The 22,862-nt window shown below is 47.3% G+C and overlaps 1 protein-coding gene, 1 long non-coding RNA gene and 1 pseudogene across 2 annotated transcripts; 2 read left to right on the top strand and 1 right to left on the bottom strand.

The window, feature by feature from the left end:
- LOC116093295 overlaps window positions 1–3,748 on the top strand; it is a 16,039-nt pseudogene extending 12,291 nt beyond the window's left edge.
- Window positions 3,749–7,519: 3,771 nt separating this feature from the next.
- On the bottom strand, window positions 7,520–10,099 carry Neurog2 (neurogenin 2). Its single transcript, XM_031376169.1, has 2 exons — window positions 9,695–10,099; window positions 7,520–9,456 (listed from the first exon to the last, which is right to left on the bottom strand). Exon 2 carries the CDS (start codon window positions 9,453–9,455, stop codon window positions 8,658–8,660), a length of 798 nt encoding a protein of 265 aa, XP_031232029.1. The 5' UTR covers window position 9,456; window positions 9,695–10,099; the 3' UTR covers window positions 7,520–8,657.
- A 4,401-nt stretch (window positions 10,100–14,500) lies between these two features.
- On the top strand, window positions 14,501–15,074 carry LOC116094312. The gene is made up of 3 exons (XR_004120041.1): window positions 14,501–14,541; window positions 14,618–14,722; window positions 14,969–15,074. It is a non-coding gene; the product is annotated as an uncharacterized LOC116094312 (long non-coding RNA).
- Window positions 15,075–22,862: the final 7,788 nt, after the last annotated feature.

The raw sequence follows: 22,862 nt of genomic DNA, 5'->3' as shown, positions 1-22,862 counted from the left end.
GGAGGAGGAGGAGGAGGAGGAAGAGGAGGAGGAGGAGGAAGAGGAGGAGGAGGAGGAGGAAGAGACGACACTGTTGAAAGAAGAAACGTATTATGATATCTATTTGGAAAGATTAAAAAAAAAACTGACATGTACCTAAAAAACTATAACTAGCAGTTTTGCACCAGCCTGCTTTTCCAGGTCTGTAGTCATTGCTGTCTTAATGCTTGAGAGTTAGGCAATATCCACAAAACCCTGAGGACTGTGCAGACCCAGAGACACCACTACCAGGAGCCATGGGCAGCCCAGCTGCTCTTGCTGTAGCACAAAACAATTGTCTCCTGAAAAATACATTATATCTTGGGCATCTAGAAAAGACTTCCTCCATAGTGCTGAGGAGTATGAAGAGTCTAAAGGACCCAAGAATGCAGTCAACCAGCACCAAACATCCTTTTCAAATTATTTTTGTACAGAATAATCTAAGTCAGTTTTCTGGTAGCTGAAGATGCCTGTCTGGTGAAGCATTCCACAATCTATTGAAAATGATGATGCTCCATTGCAGATTCTGTCAAGGGCTCCACTGGAAATCCATGCCTGTGCATGTGTCCATTGTTACACAAACATAGTCTAAAGTCACCCCCTCCTAAATCAAGAGAAACTGGTTTTTGAAGGGGAGGATCTTATAGGCGCATTACAGTTTCACCAGGACAATGTTTCTTTCTTATCTGTCGCCAAGCTAGTAACATTATAATGTTGAGAGTACAAAAAAATAGGACTAATTTAAGTTGATTTGACTTAAAAAACACATTTGTGGACATGGTCTAGGTACTTTGGCATAGGTTAAGCACAAATGAATTAATGCAGGATTCTTCTCAACTTGGTGCTTAGCCATCGGCTACAAAGCTTCCTAGGCATGTTTAAAGCTTTACCGCATTTGATTTATTTTTTCAAAATGATTATTAGTAAAATAAAGCAAGAAGTAAATGAGTTGTTATCCTTCCATTTCATCTTTTTGTATTTGTTTGCATGGGTGTTTCAGTAAATGCAATAAATAGGTTATGGAAAACACAAGAATAGTTCTCCATTTTTTAATTGCTTCAATGCATAGTGAGACTTATGTATCACAGGGAGAAAATAATGGCAGAGCTATAGGGTCCCTCCTTTGTCCCAGTGGCACTGGTTTGTCTTCTTTCTGCTATTCTTATACCAAGGAGGCAATAAACCCCCTTGAGAGTCACAGAGATGCCTGCAGAGCCCTGTGAGGGAGCACAAGCTTTTATGCCAAAATACAATACACAAAAGGATCATAAACACGTTTGAAAAGGAAGATGACCTCTTTGTCACATGGAATTAAGATTTACTGCAAGCTGCTGCCATGGAAACCAGCTCCTGGCCTCTCACTTTTAGGACTCCTGTTTCCATGTTCTATGGGTTTCACTCTTTCATTTGTTTCTACATCAAACACAATCGAGAGAGATTCGGAGCTCTTTCCTGTTTAAGGTCTCCAGGCCTGCTTACAGGTAGGGAGCAAAGGAGACTGAAATGGAAACGGTGTGCAAGGTTGCAAGAGGGAGCGACACATGGGAGGTGTTCGCTTCTTCCTTAGAAAGGGAGGGGAGCTGTGGACTACTGGGGGATTGAATCATCAGATTCCTCTTTCAAATGCCACCTAGAGTGGAAACAGCTTCCCTTCCAGGGGTGTTTTTAGAAATAGCTTTAACTCTTAGGTCTTCATTTCTGGAGATCGGTGTACTGTGTGATGAGTCCGCCATGTACCAGCAGCCCCAATACCCTGTCAGACCTTGAAGATAAGGGTCCCATCCATAAGGACAGAGGAACCCCGTCTTCCTCTCTGCTCATGTGTATGGACTTTGTTCTCTTTCTGTCTTCCTTCCTTTCTTTTTGTGTTCGTTTCTCTGTGCATCTGTGGCTGTCCTGGAACTCTGTTAGACCAGGCTGGCCTCGAACTCAGAGATCCACCTGCCTCTGTCTCTCCCCCTCCCCCCCGTGCTGGGATTAAAAGCCTGTGCCACTTTTGAAAGTGAATACAAAGAAAACCAAACATTTATACAGTTACATCCTTGAAACGTAAAATAAAAAACAATCAGAAAGTAAATAGAGCGTAGGTGAACGGGCCACGGTTGAAGCTTTGAGATCCAAAGCTGGTGGGTCACCTGAAGAATGATGACGGTGAGGAGAGGGCTGAGAGCAGAATACACCCCTGGCGAGGATGATCCTAGGGCCCGACTGCTTCCCGGAATCTTTTGCTCTTGGTGAGAGACGGTGATAATTCCTAGGAACGCCCTGTCAGTGATCCAAGCCGTTATTCTCCTTCTCTCTCTGAGCATCTGGAAAAGCACGAAAGTTAGACATAGCAGGCAGACCGGCCCCCACCTCCTCACCCCAGGACCTTGATACCGGGAGCAGGAAAAGTCATTTATTATAGCGCATGCACCATCAGGAAACTTTCCCACCCACCCGGCCTCCCAACTCACGCCACCTTGCAGTGGGAATGACAGTAGCTTGACACACCGGTTTGAGGCACTGCTTTCTGGATGACTGGGCCTCTCCTGTCCCGGGAAGGGCACCCCTCTAAAACTGCCCCCAAGCTTCTTCCCCAACTCCTCCCGCCCCTTCAGACTGCACGCCAGGACTGTGTCTGTCTCTCTACTCTGATCGGGATCCCCCATTAAATCAGCCGTGTCCATCTTGGCTGGACAAACCAAACTGGGAAAACAAAACGCGGGGGAGAGGAGAATGTAGAAAGATTCACTACCCACTACCGTAGACCTTGCTTCTTCTGGTCTCTAGGGACCCCTGTGGGGACCCTCTCCAAGCCACGTGGAGCGCCCTGAATCCAGGCGTACCCCACCCCCCACTTCAAGAGCCTTGGAAAACAAACTCCCGAGGACAATGAACTCCAACGGGAGAAGCCTCCAGAAAGGGGTGAGAACGCTCATCTCTCACACACAGGCACACACTTTGGACATTCCTGAAGTTTAATCATTAAAGTAGATCCTTTTAAAAGGGAGACAGAGGCTTAACGTTGCTGTTAGTGACAGTCTACCCCACACACTCTCAGCGAAGTAAAGAAAGATCTGGATCTAGCTTCGTTGCTTCATTCCCAATAGCGGACTTGGGGGACACCAAACCTCTGATTTCTGGCCACATCAAAGCGCTGATTATGCAAATACCCATTTTTAGTAAGAATAAAAGAAAACGGAGGGGGAATTATTTATCACACAATGAACCCCCTGCCAGGGCTGGAAACAATAGCTCAGACCAGATAGCCCTTCTAGCCCCAGGCTTGGGGAGCGGGAAGGGAGGGGAACTGCAGCCCTCACGTTTTATTGGCCTAACCTAATTTCACTAATTCTCTTTTCACACATTTCTTTTGCTGATTCGCAGGCCAGGACTTTCACGCTCCTGGGAGCTCCCACCACTGGCCCGATTCAAGGGCAGCCTGCTTTATTTAATTAATACATTCAAAGCTTGCCTGGGAGCCCTAGGCGGGTTGGGGGGAGGCCCTGGACCAGCGTGAGAAGGAGCTTTTAACGGGTTCCAGGTGTCGGTGCCCAGAAGTCACCACCCGCCTACGGCTGTGAGACGCGGGAGATGCTCGGGACTGAGGGGCGCCCCAGCTCTTAGCCCAGTCTGCCAGCCAGGCCCTTCCGCAGCCCCAGCACCTGCGACCACGACCGCCCGGTGGCGCTACAGAGACCGGCGTGGGCGTGAAGGCCTCCGAGCTATCCCGCCGACCAAGCTCTAGCGGCCAAGGCCACCTACGACCCTAGCCCTCCAGAGCCTGGAACCCCCCCAGAAGCTCTGGCCGAGCTCCTCTGAAATCAGGCTCATCTATGGGCCAGGTCCTGTTCTATCTAACCCTTCTCAGCCTCAGGTAGTTTTAAACTTTAGAACAAATAATGCATGCAATGTCGAGCCCCCTCCTGTCCGGCGACGACTGGACCAACTGAAGCTAAGCCCCTTTGCTAGAAAGATCTAGCAGCAGCGGTGCAGTGTCCACTGAAGAGCGTATTCCGAGCGTTGTTTGAAGTCTGACTTCAATAGAGCCCGCTGAGGTAGATTAGCGTGCTCCCACATCAGTGAGACCATGACAGTGAGCTCACCACGACCTTACTGAGCGAGCCTCTTTCGTGCCAACTGCAGAAGAAGCAACAGCTTCAATCCTGTGCCTGTGTTCATTCTTACAAAGATTGGGAGGACTGGGCCTCTGCCCACTCGCTTTGGGAGTGACAGTGGTTTGTGAACTCCCTGAACTAAGTGAGGCAGAAAGAACAGCAGTGCGCGCGCGCGCGCGTGTGTGTGTGTGTGTGTGTGTGTGTGTGTGTGTGTGTGTGTCTGTGACAGAAGTGAACATCAAGACTCCCTCATCACTTCTCATTTACTTTTGTTTTGTTTCAAGCCGAGGCTGCGACTGCGTGTAGGGTTGAGCCCTCGTTTGCTGTTCTCCCGTTCAGTTTGGTATGTTCATCGGTAGCATATTTGTTCAGCTCGCATTTAGGCAATCATGTTAGTGACACTTTATGGGTGTAGAAAGCACACCAATCGGTTGTGCGGTGCCAAATTGTCAGCGCTGGAAACATACATACATACATACGTACATACATACATACATACATACAGGAAGCATCATACAGAGTGAACAGGTTATATTTAGAATATGTGTGTACTAAATATACACATATGTGTACAATGACAATTAGTTTTTTTAAAGAGACCATGAATTTGGAGAACAGGGAGGGTACATGGGAAGGTTTGGTGGGAGGTAAAGGAAAGGAAAGATGTTGCAATTAAATTATAATCTCAAAGCCTGGCAATGGAGGCACACACCTTTAATCCCAGCATTTAGGAGGCAGAGACAGGGGGATCTCTGTGAGTTTAAGGCCACCTTGATCTACAGAGCTCCCCCACCCCTCCTCTGTGTGTGTGTGTGTGTGTGTGTGTGTGTGTGTGTGTATTAAAAATAGAACTGAACCTGAGCTCACAGATTGGACTTTGCTGATGGGCCAGTAAAGCCCTGGAATCTGCTATTCTCTGCCTCTCCCATGCTGAGAATACAGCAGGACTGCCATGCTTGGCTTTTTAAAATTTGGGTGCTAGGGATCAAATGCAGGTCCTGCTATTCAGCAAGCATATTTTGTACTGAGCCATCATGATGGCCGAGGCAGCATTTTCCACTATTGAAGATGATTAGACACCACAGAAACAACACCACCAAATTCGGTGTATAATAATAATCTGTAATTACATGGGAAAGGGGAGCTAGAGGAGGGTCCCTTCCAGGGTGCTAAGCAAAAATGTCTAGCATGTAGAACATGGTGCTTATGTGTGCACAACCCTCAAGCATGCACCTTCAGTGGGCAAACCTCTGGCCCTGGAGAAGCTGTAGAGGTGGGTTGAAATCATCAATCTGATGTTGCCATTACTCCAAACCTTAGTGGCTGAACCTAGGCCTTCAGGACACCTGGCTATACCATTCAGGACACCAGGACAACTGTTATTTCTTCAGGCAGTTTTCAAAGGAAGCTTATGGCTATTACCATCATCAACAGACTGATACATTTGTTTCGGGGGGGGGGGGGGGAGTCGAACAGGACTCGTTTGTCCGGTATGAAAGCTAAGCAAAGTCTTTGGGTTGAACCTTCCTCTAATTGAAGAAAATGTAGTTATTGAGATATTAAACACTGGAGTTGGAAAGATAGCTTTTAAGAGCACTGGTTGCTCTCCAAGATGATGTCGATTCAATTTCCTGCAACTACATGGTGGCAACTCTCTCTTCTAGCACTGCACACACCATGTGGAGCACAGATACACATGTAAGCACAACACCCTATGTATAAAATAAATATTTTTAAAAAATTTAAAGGTATTAAAACTCAGAAAAATCCCTATGAGTGTGGAGAGTTTCAGATAGAGACCTCAAAAGAAGCAGTAATTTCTCTATGCAAAGGAACAGAGTATTTAGCTCAAGGCAAAAACAGACATGGCATTTATAGGAAGAAAATGCATTGACCAACTCACTAACTTTTTTTTAATTGCATGGTTTTCTTTTTTGCATCTGTTCACCTAGGGCTTAATTCTTGAATGTGGTCAATTTTTTCTTGGTCATTTTTCAATCATCGAAGTGTTTGGAGAATGAGGTATAAGTCGCAGCCATTTTGCCTCCTCTTTGAATAACTTTAACAAAGATTGGGAAGCAGAGCTATTTCTTTCTGTGTATTCTTTGAATTTGCACTAACTCTGAATGTCTCCTTTTCTCTAGAACTTTGCCCTTTGAAGCCAACTAGCTTGTTAAAGTGCCTAATATGAAACCAACCACCCATAATAAACTAAAAAGAAAAAAAAAGTTCTATTACACAAGTTGGAGCTGGCAGAGGGGATCCTTAGGGATCGATATACAATTCCTTCAGTTTAAAATGGTCATAAAGGCCAACTAGGCATGGTGGTGAGGCACAGGTCTTTAATCCCAACATTCAGGAGGCAGAAGCAGGTGGATCTCTGTGAGTTTGGGGCCAGCCTGGTCTACAAATTGAGTTTTAGAACAGTCAGAACAGAAATTCTCTCAAAAAAACCAAAACAACAAAAAAAGAAAGGTAAAGCCAAAGGAAGTTAACTGGAAGAAACAGACGTGCACACACTGCCAAGAAACAGACGTGCACACACTGCCAAGAAACAGACGTGCACACACTACCAAGAAACAGACGTGCACACACTACCAAGAAATGTCTTTACCCTTTCTTTCTTCCTCCCTTTCTTCCTTTATTTCTTTTTTCCTCCCTTTCTTTCTTTCTTTCTTTCTTCCTTCCTCCCTTTCTTTCTTTCTTTCCTCCTTTCTTTCTTTCTTAACAGATATGCAGCATTTGTCTCTCTACATAACCCTGGTTGTGTCCAGGAATTCACTGGATAGCCCAGGCTAGCCTCCAACTCATAGAGATTCACCTGCCTCTGCCTCCCAAGTGCTGAGATTAAAGGCATGCATCATTACAGCCTATCCAACCAACCATCATTAAAATCAAGCCTTTTCTGAACACTGGAGCCTGTTGTAACACAATTATTATTTAAGACCTCCACTTTCGCTCTTCTTCTTTGCCCAGGCATGTATTTATTTATCTAAACTTCCAGAGCTTTGACATTCTGAGCAAGTGCTCTTCAACTCAGTATGTTGTTAATTTGTTTATTTAGAGACAAGGTCTTAATGTGTAGCCCTGGCTTGCCTAGAATTTACCATGTAGGCTAGGCCTGAACTCGTGGAGATCTGCCTGCCTTTAAGAAGTGATTTCTTAAAAGTACAATGTGGGTTTGTAATGAATTTCATACTCCAATTTCAGTATTGGTGTTTCAAATATGAGCCCATATTTTGTAATTTCTTAGTGAAAGTCCACACTAGACATGACCCAAAATACAAATATACTCAATTCAATATGGGAGAACTTTAGTAAAATATAACTCATTCTGCGTTAAAAGCCACATCAGAAAAGAAAAAAAAGGGGGGGGGGCAAAGCCAAACCTCAATACAAACTTATGAAAATTAGATACTTTATTTATAGCTTAATCACGAAACAATTTTCTTATCCTTCGGGATGTAAATACATACTAGAATAAACTCTGTAGAATATACAAAAAAATACATACTTTTCCCATGAAATTTTTCTTCAAAATAAATAGAAGGAAACACGTGTGTGGCTGCTCCTGGTAATGCCCCTCGTCCGCTTAGGTTTTCAGGCTGTTGATTTATTTTTAATCTCCTGAAAGGATGGGGGAGTTCCTTCCCCCCTAAAAGGTCGAGATAAATAATGCATGAAGCAACCCTCCCTCCTGATTTTCCCTTTTTCCTTCACATTTTTTCTTTTGATAGAGAATTCAGCCTAAATTTCCACGCTTGCATTCAACCCTTACAAAAGCCTACAAATTATACAATGACTTCTAACCTGGCCTTCTAACAAAACAAGTTTTTCCCCTTATAAATCATAAGAGACAGATGGCAAAATGGAGGGGGAAAAAGCAAAGAGAAGGGCGGGACAATAGGCATTGTGACGAATCTGGGGAAAAAAACAAAGTGCACATCAGAGAGGGAAAGTTTGGGTTGACAGGTGAAATTCCCACAGCCTGCAGACAGCAATGGGAATAGAGCAGATGCCAGCCATTGCAAATGTGTGGATAATATTATTACCGGTAAATTCATTCAGATGCTAAGATACATTCCTTTCGACTGACATTAACATCTCTATGTAGAAACGAAGGTGAAAAGGATCACAGGGACCAGTTGCATTCCCTCCGAGAGATTCACACGAACTGCCTGCCGGAGTTCTTTCTCCTCCAGCAGCTCGGAGAGAGAGGGGCGGAGCGTCAGTCCGCTCTGCACACTCGTTAGTTATGGTACTTTTTCTCAGTGTCTTAACAGTCTGACGAAATCCCCCCCCACACTTCCCAGCCCCCACTCGCACACGCCATAATCCTCTTTGACCATAAATCCTCACATCTTCAATAAATCAGAGCGGGTCTCCACACCCGAATGCACCAGCAGCCGAGGGGATTGCAAGAGCCACCTCTGCTCTCTGAAGTGGAGTCCGGGGCCTGGAGGGGGGAGGTAGTGTGGGGGACGGGAGAAAGATGGGAAGAGAGCCCAAGTAGAAGATGAGAGAGGGAGACCCGTAGCTCTAGATACAGTCCCTGGCGAGGGGCAGGTGAGGTGCGTAACGATGCTTCTCCGGAGGTGGGGGCTGCCAGTAGTCCACGTCTGAGCCGGGACTAGCGGGCGATAAAGTGCAGCTGTACGGGGACGTGGAGTTGGAGGAGGACGCGGGGCTGTTGGTGCAGCTCCAGGAGGAGGATGGCGAAGGGCTGTCCCCGCTGGTGCCGAGCGCGGCTCCGGGGCTCAGCAGCACCGCCTCGGAGAAGAGCGCCCCCTGGAGGCCGCCGCCGCCGCCGCCCGCGCAGTGGTCCGCCAGGCGCAGGGTCTCGGTGAGCGCCCAGATGTAATTGTGGGCGAAGCGGAGCGTCTCGATCTTCGTGAGCTTGGCGTCCTCGGGGAAGGTGGGCAGCACCTCGCGCAGGGCGTCCAGCGCCGCGTTTAGGTTGTGCATGCGGTTGCGCTCGCGGTTGTTGGCCTTGAGCCTGCGGGTCTTCTTGATGCGCTGCACCGTCTCCGCGGTCTTGGCGCCACGGGAGACGGCCCGTGCGCGCGACGGGCGACGCTTGCACTCGTGCACCAGGCCCAGCAGACGCCCTGGCCGGCAACCCCCGGCACCCGACGCCGGACTGCCCTGCACCCCCTGCCCGGCTTCCGCCCCACGCTGCCCACGTGCGGCGCCTGGCCGGCGCAGCTCCTCGTCCTCCTCCTCGTCCGCGCTGGAGGACATCGGGGTCAGGGTCGCCGAGGCCGGGGAAGCCGAGCCCAGCAGCATCAGTACCTCCTCTTCCTCCTTCAGCTCCAGAGCCTCGGATTTGACAAACATCCTGCAAAAGAAGAGGCAGGTCAAATTTACTCCGAGAACGGACAGGGCGAAGGGTCGCGGGCGCGTCCCACCCCAAACTCCCCAGCGCGCATCGGGGAAGATGGCGAGAATGGAGCTTGGGGAGGAGCGCCCCTGGCTCTCGAGCCACCTTCTGCGAGTCACAGCAATCACTGCGTCTAGAGCGACGGAGTTAGCCGGAGCGGCGTGGGACCGCGTGGGGACACGGCGTACACACTCACCTTCTCGGCTCCAGATGTGTCGCGGCGCAGCTGCTGCTCCGGTGTGTGTCCGGGAATGTCCCCGCAGCCCGGAACAGGGCACGCCGAGGTCCGCGCCGCGGGCTTGGCGCACCCCAGGCGCACCTCCGCGGGGGGTGGGGAGGGCTTCCTCTCTGCTGCGCGACTTTGCCAAGAGCCCCGGCGACCGCGGCAGCCCGCCCGGGTCTCGTGTGTTGTCGTGCTCGTGCGTGGCTGTCTGTCAGTCAGTCCCTGGCCGTGCGGCTGCTGGCACGCGACTCCCAGGCACTCCAGTTAAAAACCGAGCTGCTTGTGGTTCAGTGGCTGCGTGTCTGGCACACGACTCTCCTTAAAACCCCTTATATACCACCAAGAAAACAATCAGATCTGCCCCGGGGCCCCCTCCTCACCTACCCTCCCCCGCCCTCTCCTCCTCCGCCTGTCCTGCACCCCCTGGTCCCCCGCTCTCCCTCCCCAGCTTATTCTTTTCATCGTATTATCATCATTCATTTCTTTCCCTTTCTTTAGTCCCTCTCCCCCTCCCCTGGCCCGTCCATCCATCCTCCTCCTCCATCACCCCCGCCCCTCCGTCCCCCCTCCCTTTATCTAATCAGCATAAAATGGTTCTAAAAGCTCCTGTTGGCGCTCCAGGCTGCAGCCCAAGCTACCGAAGCCGCGGCGGCGGCAGTGGCTCAAGCTGCGGCTGTTGTCGCCGCCGCTGTCTATTGTGATTGGTGGCTCGCGCTCGGCTGGAGCGTGCCGCTAATTTATTAATGAAAGGAGGTCGCGAGGCGCAGCTGGCCAATCAGTGTTCCCGGGACTCCGGGAGGCCTGCGAGCCACGCGCACCGGAGCCCGCTCCCTTTCAGCAGCTCATTAGGGGCCCGAGCGCTGGGGGCCCATGGCGGGGGGAGGGGGCACCCCGACTACTGCTCCCGCTCGGGTCCTCCAGGCAGCAGGGGCTGCCCCTGCTCGGGCGCGCGCATACGCGTCAGACCCGCCTCACCGGCGACCAGAGCCTCGGAATTAGTGAGAGTCAGAATCCCTGAGAAGGCAGCCGGGTGGTGCTGCCCCGGCCATCTCTTGGCAAAGCTTCTTTGGGGATGTATCAAATAGAAAACGGTTTTTAAAAGGCCTTAGTCTGATTAGGAAAGGCAAGCGGTACGTACGTACGTGTGCCAGGCAGTAGGCACTTGTGAGGGGGTGTGCTTGGCTTCTAGAGAAACTCGTGTATGGACTGGCTGGGGAACTTTAGGAGTTCACTTAGACGTCCCCTAGAAGGGGAAATCGGTCGGAGAGCAATTGATGGGCATTAAAAAATAAATAAGTAAACGCACTCACTTGACACACCCATTTTCCCTGAGACACAGTGAGGCTTCACGCGTTGACATAATTTGGGGGTGCTTCTGGTGCGGAAAGGGGTGGGTATCAACAACAGGTTAGAGCCAGATGGTAATAGAGGGTGGCTTCCTGTGTGTGTGGCAAAGTCAGGAGGGCTGCTGCTCCTAGGAGTCAGTGGATCACTCTGACACTTGTATGACCTCTGCTCCGCTCTGGGGGGCGTTGTTGAGACATGGGGCCGGTCCTGCCATTTCAATGAGGGGAAAACACCAAAAACAAACAAACAAACAAACAAACAAACAAAAAAACGAGCTGTGGCTCCCTGCTGGACTTGAGAGGAAACTTGTTCTCAATTGCTCGTCAGTCACTCCCCCTTAGCGCCCTTCCCACTGGGCGCAGAACCAGAGTCCCATAAGTGAGTCTTGGGCTGAGTGTCATCTGGGACTGGTCACGGGACTCCGTCCCTTAGGATCCTTCTCCCCACCCCCAGGATAAAAGGAGAGTCTTGGGAGGGACTTTAGCAGTCCACCAGAGCCAGAGAAAGAGATTATCCGCAGGTCTCTAGCTCCTTAGTTTGTAGGGACTGAAAATGAGCTGAATCTCAGAGAAGAGTTAAGCCAGAGCTCTGTTCGTGTTGGCACGGTCTGCTTTTAGTACAGCCCCGCTGTCTCTCCCCTCCGCCTCCAGGGATGGGAGAGCATGGAGTGAAGAAAAGCAAACTCAGCATCCAGGGAAATAGTCTGGAACTTTCCAGCACCCCAACCTTCGGTGTTTTCTGTCAAGTTGAAATGATTTTCAGTTTGCTTTTTGACACCTGCCTTCGTTTCTTCCCCTTTAAAAAGCAAATTTCCTAAACTGAAAAGCATTATTTCATCTAGTTCCCACTAGATCCTCTCAGAACACTTTGATTTCCCTTGTAGATGGGACTGAAATGATGGGAAGGCGTGGAAGACATACTCCTATGCTCTCAACACACGGAGTCTGGCCCTCCGGGGACTCTTCTTATGAGTCTCAAGCTCTTTCTAGAAGCTCGCAAGAAGCAGGATATTCTGGAAGGCAAAAAAAAAAAAAAAAAAAAATATGGATTTAGAGTGAGAGTTGTAGGATAGCCCACATGGTTGCAGGTGCATGTGACCACAAGTAGTTCTCATTGAGACGAAACACTTAACCACTCTTCAAATTCCTCCTAAAAGAAACCCCACTAAGGGTCTGTTTGGCCTTGGCTGGAAGGATGGGGATGGAAGGAACATGTGGGAGTGGATAGAGACTTTGTGTTTGTTCATAAACTTGAATAGAATAAAGGATGGGAACAGTAGGATCTGATGAAATGATCAAAGACCATTAAAAACAAATACCAGAATGATGAGAGGAACCTGCTGTGTCAGCCTCTGGATAGCTCCACCTCTCCACGGGGGCTGCCTGCAAGGGAAGACAAGCCGCTAAATTAATGCAATCGAAAACAAAGGCAAGCTTATTTGGGTATCAGTACAAATATATCTCTTTGAGCAAGTTGCTTCGATTTTTTTTTTTAACTTAGCCAGGCAGTGTTGGGTGACTTAATGGCAAAATATTGGCAGAAGAACATAATCATAATTCAGTTAAAACTTTAAAGGGAACCTTATGAGCCTGTGTAGCCTCAACTAACAATGATATCAAGCTGAGTCTAACACTTCGTGCCAGTGAAACACACACAAGCCAACCCTTTCATGGCTTGTTAGCAGTACGGAGGTGTCTCAGTCCCCACTTTTTCCATTCCGTACCCCCCATGGCATGTTATGGTGTTATGATTCCCGGAGCATACATATGACTTCCTTTGACAAATCCACACCTAAAAGTATGGAGAGATGGCTCAGCACTTTACAGTACTTGTTGCTCTTTCGGAGGACCTGGGTTCAAGTCCCAATACCACATGGTGGCCCACAAGCATCCCAAACTTCAGTTCCAGGGATTCTGACACCTTCTTCTGGCCTTTTCCCTTCACTTCTGACCTCCATGTTTACCAGCACATGTGTAGCAGATGTGCATACATGCAGGCAGAACACTCACATGTGTAAACTAGAACAAATAGATTTTTTAAAAGATGAATCCACACCTTGTCTGTGGTTTGTGAAAATAATGTACGCAGAATTGTCTGAGCAGATGCTGACAAATGGTGAAATAGTGTTAAGATTAACCACAAGTGTCTTTGTACGGATTTTGTTTTGTTTTGGAGAGCACACAGTGCGTCTCAAATCTGTCAAGAAACTCCATCTTTAGATACTGGTATTGTTGGTCTCTAAATTATTTAAATATCAAGATGTCATGGGCTCATAAACTCTCACTTTTTGCCTGTTTGCTTTATGCAATGGCAATGGGTATGTGTTAGGCTACTGTGTGAAGCAATAGTTGCTTTCTTTGTGTCTCTGTCTCTGTCTAATCCTCTCTTTCTAACTTTTTTTCAAACAGGGACTCCCTACATAACTCTCACTGGTCTGGAATTCGCTTCATAGACCAGGCCAGCCTCAAACTCTCAGAGATCCACCTGCCTCTGGCTGCTGGACTCTGGGATTAAAGACCCGTGTTACAACCTCCAGCCCTCTGCCATCTCTTAATACTAGAACAGTTCTATATATGTTTCTTACTCTAAAAATATTATTCAAGAAAGAAGAAAGAAAGAAGTCCAAAGACAGGCTAACAATACTGTGCAACCCAGCGCCAACTAACCGGTCACGCCCAGTTCGTTGGATAGCAGAACTGTGCAAAATTGTGCTCAGTTTTACTGGGAAAACAAAAAAAAAGGCAATTTCAGTTTGTACTCAGCTTTTGCGAAGACTTGACCGACGCCAAACATCCTCAACTAGACCTTTCCAGCACTCTTTTAACTTAAATAAATTCAAGAGGCACTTGTGTGGTCTGAAAGTTTGTGTAGATGAAACCCGGCTGAAATGCTCTGTGAAGGGGGTTGGGGAGCGCGGTGAATAGCCCGGGCGAGAATGGCTGCGACCCAGGGCCGCGCCTGTCCATAGCGTGAACTGTCCCTAAAGGGTCAAACTGTTCATCTTCAGTCCCTCTTTCAGTGTGCAATCCTACTTTAAGAGAACAAAAGCTCAAAGCGGGCTGTTATCAAGAAACGGGAGCCCCAGTGATTTAAAATCATCCCCAAGCCTTAGAAAGAAAGGAGGCCTAGAGCGTGTAGCTAGAGAAAAAGTTGAAGTAAGGGGAGGGGTGAAGGGGTGGAGACCTTTAGAAAAACCTTTGTTCCTTCTAAGAAGCTTGAACTTTGTGATGGCCCAAAGCCCTAAAGTTTAGGGTAGGTGTCTCTGTGGGGAGGTCAGCACTTCGACCTCACAAGTGGCGAGAGAGGACAAATGGTCCAGACTTTCGACTGATGACTACCGGGGCGTGAAGAAGGGAGCCCTTCCTCCCGAGTACTCGTGGCTATCCCGCGACGACGCCAGGAGGGCGCGTGTCTACACTCTGCAGAAACAAACTGCCAAGCTAGGGTGTGGAGCCTGAATCCTAACCCTCCGAGTGAGTGAGCTGTCCGAAAGGAGGAGAGATGGCGAGAAAGTTAAGTTAGCAAATCCTGGGTGTCTTTTGTCTGTAGGGCGTCTTAGGCTCCCCTGCGGGTGAGAGACTGCACTTTCCAGAGCTGGAGACGCAAGCGTGGGAACAGTTAGGTTTCTCGGTAAAATAATCCTGCGACTTTAAGGTTAGTTACTGCCGGTGGAGGTAGGGGAGGGTTCGGATAGCCTCCTCTTACGGAGCCACGAAGCCACTGTGAGTAGTTTAAACTCAAACTCTCTGCATCCTGGTCCCCCACTATCGCTCGTCCTTGGGGGATCCTCACCCTCGCTCCCTACTTAACATCCGGCGAGGGGAGGGTGTGGCTTACACCCAGTCCTGGAGGGGACCCCACTACGTGGTTCATCCCAGTGCCAGTCCCTCTTTCTGCTAGGGACAACCGAGGTCAGAGAAGACTTTCTCCCAGGCCTGAGACCAGTGTCCCAAACCTCACAGCGTGCTCCGGGTGCCCCCGAGTTCACATGGGTGACCCGGTTTGCCTCATCAGGTCTGGTAAGTGCGGGCAGGCCACAGTCTAGGTCCTCCGTTCCCTTTCCCCCAGCAGGCCCTGGGGAAAGCAGAGCCTCTCAGCCTTTACCCCTAGCCCGACCCTCCAATATCCCCCACCCCCGCTCTTTGGCTGAGGGAGATGCTGTCAGTCCGGACTAGCTCCATGCTTGTTTTACTCAGGTAGAGGGAAAAGAACAGCCTGAATGTGAAGGTTGGGACCTTCCAGGGAGAGAACGCCTCCTCGAGTCTGTGTGCCTGCAAAAAGGGACATTGGCTATCCAGAGAAAGTGCAAGAAAGAGCACTAATCGCTGAACCAGGAGACAAACGCGATTACCAGCCCCGAGCCCTGAGTCAGAAAGTCTCATAGACTTTAAGATGTTAATCCCCGGCATAATCCTTCCTTTGGCGTGTAGGAATAGTGCAGCCACAAGAGTTGTTTTGTTATTTATATTGGCGTTTAATAAAACTCAGCCAGTGCTGAATGGGCTGCCCACTCTCCAATGGTAATTAATTCCCTATTTCAGTGACCCAATTGTCCTGGGACAGAGCAGTGGGCCCGTCCTGGTGCCCCGTCCCCCTTTGTGCGGATACACTGCCCTCGCGCTTCAACAGCTATGGAAACTCATTCTTTTGATGTCATTCAAGGACTTTCCTTGGGCATCTTCTAAACTTCAAGGACCCTTTTCTTTCTCCGTTTCATGAAAAGCGGTGCTAGCTTGACCACCTCTGTAGAATGCAATGATTTGGTGAAAGGGCCCTTTGGGTTTGTGTTAGGAGATAGAGAGAAAGGAAATTTGGCAGCCTGCTGCCTTCGGGAACTGTCCCCAACCTGGGAAACACAAAACATACTCAGAGAAATGGATGAAGATCTTGAAAACTGATCCCCCCCTCCCGAGGCCCCACCATTTTCCCACCAAGAAAAACAAAAACCTAAAACTTTGGTAGAAATAGTGTTCTTTCTTGCCGATATCTGTTACTTAGTGAGGCTGGAGTAAGTAAATTTGGGTTTGAGCAGACAAGGTTTCTTAAACTACACTCTGGTGAAAGAAGATGAGGATTTAATTTATTCATTGCCTCGTCCCCACTTCCTACATTCAAGGACGCACTGAAGAGCGCCCGAGGCATGCCAAGGACTAGGTCAGCCCAGGGAATCGCTGGGGTCTACAACATGGGCACCATTCCATCGCTGCATAGAACTTACGTTCAAACAAACGACTTTGTTTATGAAGACAATGCAGACATGAACAGCAATATCTCGTGGCAAGGGGAGGGAGGATAACCAATTTTCAGATAGCGAAAGAGATTTTTATACACACACACACACACACACACACACACACACACACACACAAAGCTGATTGTTCATTCTTTCATTCTCTTTAGTGTTACTCCAGCACGTTCTATGTGCCAAGTCAAGAGAGTGAGGCGCCAAGTCTGCACCTGGAGCGAAGCACGCTGCCGCCCGGCTCCGCAGTTGGTCCCAATATTGAGATAATGCTTCTGTTGGTGCGGGCCTGGGCGGAGCTGGCTCTCCCGGCCGGGAGGGGGCGGCCGCGGCGCGCCGGGCAGCGCTCCCCGCACAAGTAGCTCTCCTACCTCTTTATATGCACTTCCAAAAAAACTTCGCAAGTCACAGAAACAATTCGGAATTCAACTAAGAAAATACAGAGTGAACCATATGGCCTGGGTGGCTCGAGTCGGCTGCATTTTCCTCCAGACAAAGAGGGGATTGAGAGTTGAAGGAAAGGAGAAAAAAAACCAACTTTCCGGCTGATGAAGCTGTTGTCTGGAGGCAATGATCCCAAATGTGAAGGCTTTATTCCGGCTCCGACGGAGACGTGATATGTCATATGATTAGCATCTCTCATATTTACAAGAGAGGTATGGGCTGCCAGTCTTGAGAAAAAGGCGAGAGAAAGAAGGGGCATATGCTGAAATGGATTTAGCATTTGAAAGAGAGAAAGGAGATCGGATAAATACACTTAAACGAGGATTTAGTTTTACTCCTGTTGAGTTCTAATGGATTGTTGATTGAGATTTTAGGGGCCTGGAACCGAGGTGTCAGCAGTAATTTAAAGGAGGTATTCAGTCCGCCAGCGCCTCTTTTCTCCAGCTCGCCCGCGCGCCCCTCCCACCCCTCACTCATTCACGCCTAGGAGCAGTGCAGGGCGGAGAAGGCTTTGACAACCCGACACCCGGCCTTCCTCTAGCGCCCAGCGGTCGGGAAGGAGCTCCTGCAGCCCGGGGCGATGGGACTGGCGCGTCCTTCGGGCCACACCTGAGCCAGCCTCGACAGCTCGCCACCGCCGCAAGGAGCGCGCGGCAGGCAGGCGAGGTCGCGGCTCCCCCTAGCGGGACTTGGCAGTACGACGCTGCCCAGGGCCTCCAGGGAAACTCGTGGGCCACCAGCTCCACCCGCATCCGCATCCGTGGCGACCCCCTCCCCAGTCCCTCATCCCACGCCCTTTCAGAGTCTCTACCTGCGGCTCCCAGTAAAGATGCGTGTGCTTTAGGTGTCATCCCTTGGGTCCAGAAACGCAAATTCCTACTTCTGCTCCCCATTTCAGCTCTTTTCCAATTAAAATTGCTCGTCCTTAATGTTATCAGACATTATTACAAAAAAATTACAAATTATTGTGTTTTCTTTCCAGGAGTATAACGAAAAAACTTGTTTTATATTTCACCTGAAGATTGGAAAGGGTTTAAGAAGTGTATTAGCAATAGAGACAGACCAATAGAAAAAAGAAATAGGAATAATTGTAGCAAATCTACTAAATAACAAAATATCAGAGTTTAAAATCAAATTTTGACAGACACTTATTTTTTTTAAAAATTTCGCCGGGCGGTGGTGGCGCACGCCTTTAATCCCAGCACTTGGGAGGCAGAGGAAGGCGAATTTCTGAGTTCGAGGCCAGCCTGGTCTACAGAGTGAGTTCCAGGACAGCCAGGGCTACACAGAAAAACCCTGTCTCAAAAAAAAAAAAAAAATTTCATAGTGACTCCAGAGATTTCCAGCTGACATCTCTGTTTGAACAACGGCACAGGCCATAAGCACATAAACAACCGAGGAAAAAGTCATTGTGTTTGTCCTTTGGCACTGAGCAATTTAGAATTTAACTTTTGAATTTCTAAGCAAACACTGGCACCATTATAATCAGCAATGATGGGCTTTTGGAACTGTGGGAGGGAGGAGGTTGTTTGGTTTTTGTTTTCTTTGAATACTTATTAAAACAGTAGAAGGAAAACCCAGGTCCCTGGGGTGAGTTGTATCAGATCTCACCCACAGTTAAACTCGAGGCCGTGCATCTGGACCACTGTTGAACACTCTGGGAGTCTAGGACTCTGGGATGTCCTGCCTTGACTCTATTCATTTCTGTGTTGCTTCACTGTTCTGGTTGGGTTTTGGTTCTCGTTATCTTTGTAATTAGTTCTTAAAGTTCTCCTATTGGATTTCTTAGCTTGGGCTATGCATTCCTAATTGGAACTGATGGGTTTGACTTCAATTAGGCAATTTTACTTGATTCTGATCTAAATTGTTTGGTGGAATTTCATCTTAAGAGAACCCAGAAACATGGGTCATTTGATATCTCCTCCACAGCCAGTCCTGTCTTTGGAAGCATATACTACTAGTTAAATTCTGAAGTTACATGGTTTTTTTTTTTTTTTTTTTTTTTTTTTTTTTTTTTTGGTTTTTCGAGACAGGGTTTCTCTGTGTAGCTCTGGCTGTCCTGGAACTCACTCTGTAGACCAGGCTGGCCTCGAACTCAGAAATCCTCCTGCCTCTGCCTCCCAAGTGCTGGGATTAAAGGCACGCGCCACCACCGCCCAGCTTATTTTTTTTTTAATTTTTTAAAGATTTATTTATTATTATAAATGAGTACACAGAAGACGGTATCAGATTTCATCATGGGTGGTTGCGAGCCACCATGTGGTTGCTGGGATCCGAACTCATGACCTTCGGAAGAGCAGTCAGTGCTCCTACCTGCTGAGCCATCTCACACAGCCCAGTCTGTGTAATGACTACCCAAGGCCATTTCAGGCTTGTAGGACCAAGTAAAGGCAGTTATGATCTGAAGGTGAAGCCCATGGGTAGCCTCATTTCCCCCCACCAACATGTCCACGCCAAGCCAACTGTCTCCAGTCATCTCTTAGCATCTTCCTCCTGGTTTTGAAAGCACGGCTTTAATCCTAGCACTTGGCAGGTGAAGGCAGGTGGATCTCTGAGAGTTCGAGGGTAGCCAAGACCAAATAATGAGATCCTGACTCAAAACCAAGCAAACACAACAAATAGAAGAAAATGTAGTAAAGTAGGTGGTGCTTTTAAGGAAAGAAAGCAGTCTGTCTGGTCACTTTACATTTGTTCAACAATGAGAATCATACTCAAAGCCTCGTACACGTGGGCAAAAACTCTACTACAAAACCCCGGCCCTGTTCTTACATTACTTGGACGATAGGATTTACTGCTCACCCATCATGCTGGTGCCAAATGACAGATGCAAAGCGCAGTCTGAAAGCCATTGGCATTGAAGCTGTTTGTATCAGTCTCTTCTCCGACACGCAGTCTGTGTTTCATCCTTGGTACATCAGTCAGTTGGCTTGCTTATCGTAGCCACATGCATGGCACATAAGAGCAAGTATCATCTCACACAGGATGCTGAGATCAGCTCCCTAGCCTGCTTGCCGTTCCTTCCACTCTTGCTTATGCCGTGATTCTGAAACTGTTTGATGTCACCTCGCTGCTCGAGAAGACCGTCATCACGCATTCAAAACACCAGCTGGGTCCTGTAATTTCCAAAAGGAGGCCCAGAGCAGTGAAGGGTGCCATTCGGTCCCACTCCATTCTTCACACACATTTTAAACAATTAATAATTTTATGACATATGGGTGTTTTCCCTGCCTGCGTATCTGTGCCCTATGTACATGTGAGCTAACCATGAAGACCAGAAGTGGGGGGTCAGAAATTTTAAAACCCGGGCTATAAAAGGTTGCAAGGTGCTGTGTGAGTGCTGGGAATTGAACCCAGGTCCTCTGGAAAAGCAGCCAGTGCTCTTAACTTCTGAGTCATCTCTCTCCAGTCCCTAGGCAGTATATATTAAAGGAAGAAGAGGGGAAAAGGAGGAAGAGGGAAGGAGGAAGAAGGAAGGAGAGGAGAAGAGGGAGGAGGAGGAGGAGAGAAGGACACATTCCAAAAGAATGGACACTACCCAGTGTTTGTGCTTCCAGAATGCTCACACGTTTCTCTATAAGGGAGAATATTCACTTGCCCTGGGAACTGAGGTTCGAGCGGCATGTTCCCAGTCTCTCATTCCTTGCTAGGCCAACCCATAAAACAAGCTGCACACATGTGGCATGTGTGGGTGCTTGAACTAGACTATTCTGTTGCCCAACTTCCTAATTTTTTTTTTATACACGCGCAACACACACCCAAACTCACACACTCATTTATCCCCACTTGGATTCATCTAATTGAAGAGTAGAAAATTAAGGAAAACCAATAATTTACAGATTGATAGGAAATGTTAGTTTTGGGGTTTTTTTGGTTTTTGTTTTTTATTGAAGTAACTATTGTCTCTGGGTGGAAAGAAGGGAGGTTTAGGGAGAGGTGGTCAGTACTTTTCCTTGGCTATATAATCAAGTCACATTAATGCAACTTGGATCAAACTTACTCTCTGCTCATGAGTAATCACAAAGCAGGCATTTCAAATCAGTGCCAAGCTAATGTTTTTAGAGCAATTATTTAATTTTCAAAGCCCAATTATCTGTCAAGTAAATCACCAATTTCCAGTTCATTCTTATTTAATATAAAAAAATCTAATTAGTATAAAGCTACTTCACAGCTGCCTTCAAATTAAACCGTAGTTGAGAGCACGCAGCCCCGGAGGTTTGCCTTGGCGTTTTCAAATCAAACGCACTTGCTTGAATGCTTGAATGCAAAATGCCAAAAGTTATGTTTTATTTTTAAGTTTAAAGTTGGGCTTTGTAACTTCAGAATTTAACTAGTAGTATATGCTTCCAAAGACAGGACTGGCTGTGGAGGAGATATCAAATGACCCATGTTTCTTTAAGCTCATGAGACCTCTAAGGATTACCAGCTTGGCTACTAATATCTTTCAGCTAAGCATCATTCTTCCTTGCTTTAAGTAGTATGGTAGATCTTTTTTTTTTTTTTTTCAGACTTTTTTTTTAAACAGAGTTCCCTTTTTCCTATTAGATTTTCTCCATCAGTTTCTATACAATGTTTGTACATTGTATACAATGTTTGTATACAATGTACTGGGCTTTTCTTAAGACATCCTCATACATACTTATCACTGTAGTTTACTGGGATGGGATGCACTTACCCATTAACCCTTGGCTCTGTGGTCCCTTCTCCCCAAATAATCTCCCTTCTGCTCCCATATCAGATAGATAGAGATCTGCCTCAAAATAAAATATATGATATTTGTCTTCCCTCATTACCCTCTATTGTCCCCTCTCATCTCCCACTAGATGCCTTCTCCTACCTACGTAGACCCCTTCAACTCTCATGACATATATTTTAAAATCTGTATTCTGCATATAGTAGAAAAATGGTTGTCTTTCTGGGTATGGCTTATTTCATTTAAAATGATGATTTCCAGTCATTTTTCTGGGAATGTCATAATTTTATTTTATTTTTTTACTGCTGAATAAAACTGTGTGTGTGTGTGTGTGTGTATGTCTTTATCCATTGACCCATTAATTGGCATCTAGGCTGGCTCCCTATTTTGACCACTGTGAATTGTAATGCAATAAACACAAGTTCCCAAGTATCCCTGATGTGTTGACTGTACTCAGGATTGCTGCAGCTGGATCATGTGATAGATCCTCCAATATGGTTGCATCCATTTATATTCCCACCAGAAGTGTACAGGGGCTCTGCTGGGGAGTTGTGGAGCACTCCTTTAATCCCAGCACTAGGGAAGCAGAGGCAGCTCTGTGAGTTCGAGGCCAGTCTGGTCTATAGAGAACAAGTTCCAGGACAGCCAGGGCTACACAAAGAAATCCACTCCATCTCAAAAAAGAAAAGAAAAGAAAAGAAAAGAATTGTACAGGAGCTCTTCATCACTTGTTATTTGTTTTTTTTTTTTTTTTGTTACTGTTGTTTTTTGGTTTGTTTGGATTTTTTTTATGATAATCAATGATTGGAGGACTCTAAATGCTACTTTATTTTGCATTTTCTCGTGTCTAAGGATGCTGAACATTTTGAAATTTATTTACTGGCCATTTGTTTTTCTTCCTTTGAGAACTATCGAATTTACTTGTTCATTTAGTGAGCTGGACTTTTTGTAAGTCCTATTTGGTTACATTTGTTTTTTTGCAGGGGAGTGGGTGTCATGGCATGCATACGGAGGTTAGAAGTCAATTGTGGGAGTTGGTTTGCTTCTTCCTCCATGTGGGTCCACAGAGTGAACTTAGGTTTACAAGCTAGGTGGCAGGCACCTAACCCACTGAGCCACCTTGCTGGCTTGTCTTTTTTACTTCTTTGTAGATTCTGGATATTAACCTCCTACAGATGTGAGGCAGCCAGGGTTTTTTCTACCCTATAGGTTGTCTCTTCACTCTGTTAATTGTTTCCTTTGCCATGCATAAGCATTTTAATTTCAGAACTTGCATTGTCAGTTCTTGCAATTATTTCTGTATTAACTGGGGTCATTTCCAGAGAGTCATTCCTATATTCTGATTTCCTGATATTTTTTTCCTTTAGTAGTTTCAGGTCTTACACATATATGTTTGATCAATTTTTTTTTAAGAAAAG

Source organism: Mastomys coucha, unplaced genomic scaffold, assembly GCF_008632895.1.
Source record: "Mastomys coucha isolate ucsf_1 unplaced genomic scaffold, UCSF_Mcou_1 pScaffold16, whole genome shotgun sequence".
NCBI classification, from domain to species: Eukaryota; Metazoa; Chordata; class Mammalia; order Rodentia; family Muridae; genus Mastomys; species Mastomys coucha.
Note: the sequence above shows the minus strand (reverse complement) of the source record. Positions and strands in the feature narration are given on the sequence as shown.

Coding starts and splice junctions, on each gene's coding strand:
- Neurog2 (XM_031376169.1), bottom strand. CDS start 9,455: ATGTTTGTCAAATCCGAGGCTCTGGAGCTGAAGGAGGAAGAGGAGGTA.